Here is a 5,161-nt window from a genome sequence, read left to right as displayed (position 1 = left end):
CTCGTTAAACCTCTATCACTCCTTTACTACCATTGTCACAGCCTTTGACTTTTTTTTGGTCTCTCACTGTGTCATTTCCCCGTCCCCTTGTATTGACCTAATAAACACACACATTTCCCAGATCCGTTGTGACTCTGCATCACTGCCCTGAAACATTAATTGTGTTTCTACCTCTGCCTGGAGGCTGTGGAGAACAGCTGAGTGTCTCCAGTCCTCTGTGTGTCATTCCTGAGCTATGTGAGTTTCTGCTTTGAGATTGACCGTGTCTACCTGAGCTGGGCCGGGGCAAGTGCAATGTTAATGCCGGTTTGGGCCTAGCTCCCAGGCTGTGTGCTGGGAACCTGGCCTAATTGACTGTTTCTAACTGGGATGCAGCCAGGGTGGGGGCAGGGCGCATGTTGTATTTCGGGCACAGCTGGGCCTAGTTCTTAAACTCCATGCTAGGAGTTGCACCCTCCATTCGTAGGGGCCTAAGTGACCGTGTCTAACTGAGGCCTGGGGAGAGGGCTGTTTTAATGCTGTTCTGGGCCTACCTTTCAGGCTGTGTACTGGGAGCCATGTCACCTGGACGGAGGGCCTAATTGACCATGTCTAGCTACGCTGGGGCCAGGGTGGGAATGTCAGGGCTGGGGCTCATTCCCTGGCTGTGTGCTGGCAACCACGCCATCCTGTCGGAGAGGCCTAATTGACCGTGTTTGTGTTTTTGTAGGGCAGGATGTTGGCCCGAATGCCGTTGCTGGTTGGCTTGCTGTACCATGTGATGTTCCGGGAGGCAATGGCCTCGCCGATGGAGGCGGAGAGCAGGTCAGCGTTCTCTGCGGCCCGCACCAGCAGCATGGTGGGGGGGCCCCACATGGCAGTCACCTTCGACAAGGTCTACGTGAACATCGGTCACGACTTCGACCCCAGCACCGGCCTGTTCACCTGCCGCGTGCCTGGGGCCTATTACTTCTCCTTCACGGTGGGTAAGTTCCCCAGAAAGAGCCTGTCGGTGATGCTGATGAAGAACAGGAGGGAAGTGCAGGTCATTGTCTACGATGAGCACCATCGGCAGGAGAGGAAAGTGCGGAGTCAGAGTGCCATGCTGCAGCTGGAACATGGTGAGACCGTCTGGCTGCGTTTACACGGTGACCCCAAGTATGCCCTCTACAGCAATGCAGGGCCCTACACTACCTTCAACGGCTACCTCATCTACCCCGAGACCCCCTCCTCCTCCTCCTCCTCGTCTTCCTCCGAGACAGCTGACATCTCTGGGCAGTCCGCAGCCCCTCGCCAACAAAAGGCCTGGCACCACGGCACGGAGGGAGGCAATAGCCTGGAGCTAGGCCTCGCCCCCCCGCCAGGCCGGGAGCAACTGACCTCCAGGTCGGGCAAGCAGCGAGATCCACGGTCGGCCTTCTCTGCTGCTCGGAGCCAGAGCCTGGTGGGAGAGGACGGAGACAAGTACAAGAGGCAGGCCGTGCCCTTTGACACCGAGTTTGTCAACATCGGCGGAGATTTCAACACGTCCCTGGGCGTCTTCACTTGCCGCGTGTCTGGGGCCTATTACTTCTCCTTCAACATCGGCAAGCTGCCTTACAAGACCATGTCGGTCAAGCTGATGAAGAACGACGACGAGGTGCAGGCCATGGTCTACGATGACAGTCGTTCCAAACGGAGAGAGATGCAGAGTCAGAGCGTGATGCTCTCCCTGACCGAAGGGGACCACATCTGGCTCTACAGCTACCAGCACGAAGGCTACGGGGCCTACAGTAACCATGGCAAATACATCACCTTCACCGGCTTCCTCGTCTACCCCGATCAGCAGGTCGCCGACTGTCAGTTAGAACCCCGAAATAAACTGTGACCACAGGTTCGACTCGAATCTGCTGGAACTTCACGTGCATCGACAAACCTCTGTGTTGTCCTGTGAATGTCTCATTGTGTTGTAGTACAAGTGTCAGCCCAAACAAACTCTGGAAATATACTTGCGAAAATCTCCCAAATGTTTCTGTGTGTGTGTGTGAGTGTGTGAGTGTGTGTGTGTGTGTGTGTGTGAGTGTGTGTGTGTGTGTGTGAGTGTGAGTGTGTGTGCATGTGTGTGTGTGTGTATTTGGGGTAGCTTACAATTTGATTGTGCATGAACAACTGGAAATTATTCTGCTTCTTATAAATCTCCACTCACCAGCTTAGTCCTTAATAACCTTTTATTTACCCAGGAAATATTAGCATGTATTTTAAGAAGCAATTCATAACAAGATGTTTCTGGGCATTCCAGCCATTTAGCACAGCTGAGCTTGTGAGATGCAATGTGTGTGTGTGTCTGTGTGTGTGTGCATGTGTGTGTGTGCGCGTGCGTGCGTGTGCGTGTGCGTGCGTGTGTGTGTGTGTGCGTGGGTGTGTGTGTGTGCGTGGGTGTGTGTGTGTGTGGTTTTACCAGCACTGGGATTCAGACTGGGAGGGTCTGGGGCTAGAACGTGGTGCTGCTGCTATGGGCGTGGGCAGGTACTGATAATTAAAGCCCCATTCCTCACCCAGTCACACCACAGAGTGCTGCTCGCAATTAATCCCCTCGGTACCACAATCTGAAACAAAAGAGACTTTCTTGAAGGAGATCAAACAAAAAACCCGTTTGTTATAAACAAAAGGTTATTCTTGTAATAAGTAGTAAAACCTGGTTAATCTCGAAACCACAATCCAGAATTTGAACGAAGCCCAGCTAATCCCAAACCCAGATACATTGATACAGCTCAGAAAGACAGCAGTCTCTGCATTCTAATAAAGGCAGTGGACACTCACACTGGAACTACACGCTGACTGCATCTGAATCACAGACATGGTTGGACTTTGGGGGAGAATAGAACACATTTTGGGGCAGAGAGGATACAATCCCTGCAGTGTGGAAACAGGCCATTCAGCCCAACAAGTCCACACTGACCCTCCAAAGAGTAACCCACCCAGTCCCATCCCCCTACCCTGTTACTCTATATTTTCTCTGACTAATGCACCGAACCTACACATCCCTGAACAGTATGGCCAACGTTTGGCATGACCAATTCACCCTGACCTGCACACCTTTGGACTGTGGGAGGAAACCGGAGGAAACCCACGCAGACGCGGGGAGAATGTGCAAACTCCACACAGACAGTCGCCTGAGGCTGGAATCGAACCTGGGTCCCTGGCACTGGGAGGCAGCAGTGCTAACCACTGAGGCTCCGTGCCAGAGTGGACTGAGGCTGTGACTGGACTGGATGAGGGAGTGGGCTGGGGGAGGAAACAGATGAGATCAGGTTGGGGAAGGGGCTGACTGGATGGGGTTGAGGAGCATGGGCTGGGGAGGGGATAGAATGGATGGGGCTGATTTAGGGCAGATTGGATGTAGCTGGGTGAGGGGAGGCTGATTCCCCATCTCATAGATCCATTCCATCCCCTTCGTACTGGCCTGTTCTACCCCCAGTCCTATCTGATCTATCCCCCACCCCAACCTGATCTCTTTTCCCTCCCCTGGTTGTTTCATACCTCCCTCCCCATTCATGGCCGTGTGTGTCGGTGAGGGATGGCACACTCAGTCTGCGATCTTAGCAATCAGAGTCTTTAATTAAAGGACAGTCAGTTGAGCCATGGTCTGAAATGTGAGGATAGAGTGTGCTGTGTTTTCATGGTGTGCTGGCTTTCCTGTTGATGAAGTCGAGTTGCTGACAGTTGTAATGCTGATGGAAAACCTTCAAACTTAGATTCAGGTCTGGATCTGAGAGCGGAGAGTGACCACAGTTCACCTTCTCGGGGTTTAGCAATACTGAGAGATGGTCACTTCATCAGGTCCCTGCAGCTGAGAGGTGGAGAGATGTGTAATTCCTTGTGCTTTCTTCCGAACTGAGCCCCTCGGTCTGTAAAACGGGTAAACAAAATCCAGAGAGGGCTCAACCAACATAGAGGCCCCATCGTCTTTTCCAAAACGAGGCCTTTCCAGCTATTAAGGGCCATAAACTCCATCACTTACCCTCCTATAAGATTTGCTTAGCTTTTCTCCACGTGACTTTCTGTGAACAGCAGTCCCCGCCCACTCACTGCACGCATTAAACTGTTGACTTCATTTCCAAGAAACCACATAGTGAAGCCTCTCCAATCCAGGACATGAACAAAGCAGTTCCATATCATTGAGTTTTTCGCGCAATCCTCATAATTATAAATGAGCAGATCCGACAGGCTCACCAGCTCAAGAACTGCTGAAAGGAAGATGGAGATTGACAAAATTGTCAGTGGGTTGAGCCGGGGGGGGGGCAGACTCAGAGCTGGCGCAGTGAGGGGGCACAGCGCAATGCAGGAACACAGCTGGATAGAGACAGTGGCACATTTTAGAAGGAGCTGTGCCCATGGTTTTTCAGCACTGCTCCCTGTAACCTTTCTGATCATTAATAAGTCAGAGGGCACTCAGTCAGTGAGGCATTCACCCTGACACGCTCCCAGCTCAGAGGTCAGCACAACCTGCCCAACTCCCACCCCCTGCCCAGACTCACAGCCCTCCCTCCCAACCCCCTGTGTCAGCCCAGACTCCACCCCCACCCCACGCTCAGACTATGCCCGCATCCCAGTCTCCCCCATCTCCGCTCCCCAGCCCAGAATCCTCTCGCAGTCCAGTCCCTCCCCACCCAGTCTCTCCCTGTGCTGACTCCCCTGCCCATACGCCACTTGCCCAGTCTCCCCCAGGCCAAGATTCCCTCAGGCCCAGTCTCCCCTAGGCCCAGTCTCTCTCACCCAGTCTCGCCTGGCCCATGCTCCCCAAGCCCAGATTTTACCTGGCCCATCTTTCCCAGGCTCAGTCTCTCCTTCCCAGTCTCCCCTAGGCCCAATTTCCCCCTGCCTCAGACTCCCCTGCCCAGTCTTCTCCAGGCCCAGGCTCGACATACCAGTCTCTCCCTCACACCCGATCTTCCCCTCAGGCCTAGTCTCCCACAAGCCCAACCTCCCCAAGCCTAGTCTCTTCCATGCCTGGTCTCCCTCAGCCTCAATCACCCCCTCAGGCCCAGTCTCCCAAGGCCCAGTCTCCCAAGGCCCAGTCTCCCCCTGCCCCGGGCTCCCCCAGGCCCAGTCTCCCTCTGCCCCGGTCTCCACCAGGCCCAGTCTCCCCCTCAGGCACAGCCTCCCAAGGCCCAGTCTCCCCCTCCCCCCGCGCCTCCCGCCG

The 5,161-nt window shown here is 54.3% G+C and overlaps 1 protein-coding gene across 1 annotated transcript; it reads left to right on the top strand.

The window, feature by feature from the left end:
• The first annotated feature begins 708 nt into the window (after positions 1 to 708).
• LOC122546628 (complement C1q tumor necrosis factor-related protein 4-like) lies at positions 709 to 2,042 on the top strand. The gene is given in 3 exon segments (XM_043685300.1): positions 709 to 1,194; positions 1,196 to 1,224; positions 1,383 to 2,042. Coding segments are annotated over 3 exon segments (972 nt in total). The 5' UTR covers positions 709 to 715; the 3' UTR covers positions 1,847 to 2,042.
• Positions 2,043 to 5,161: the final 3,119 nt, after the last annotated feature.

Source organism: Chiloscyllium plagiosum, unplaced genomic scaffold, assembly GCF_004010195.1.
Source record: "Chiloscyllium plagiosum isolate BGI_BamShark_2017 unplaced genomic scaffold, ASM401019v2 scaf_16462, whole genome shotgun sequence".
NCBI classification, from domain to species: domain Eukaryota; kingdom Metazoa; phylum Chordata; class Chondrichthyes; order Orectolobiformes; family Hemiscylliidae; genus Chiloscyllium; species Chiloscyllium plagiosum.
Note: the sequence above shows the minus strand (reverse complement) of the source record. Positions and strands in the feature narration are given on the sequence as shown.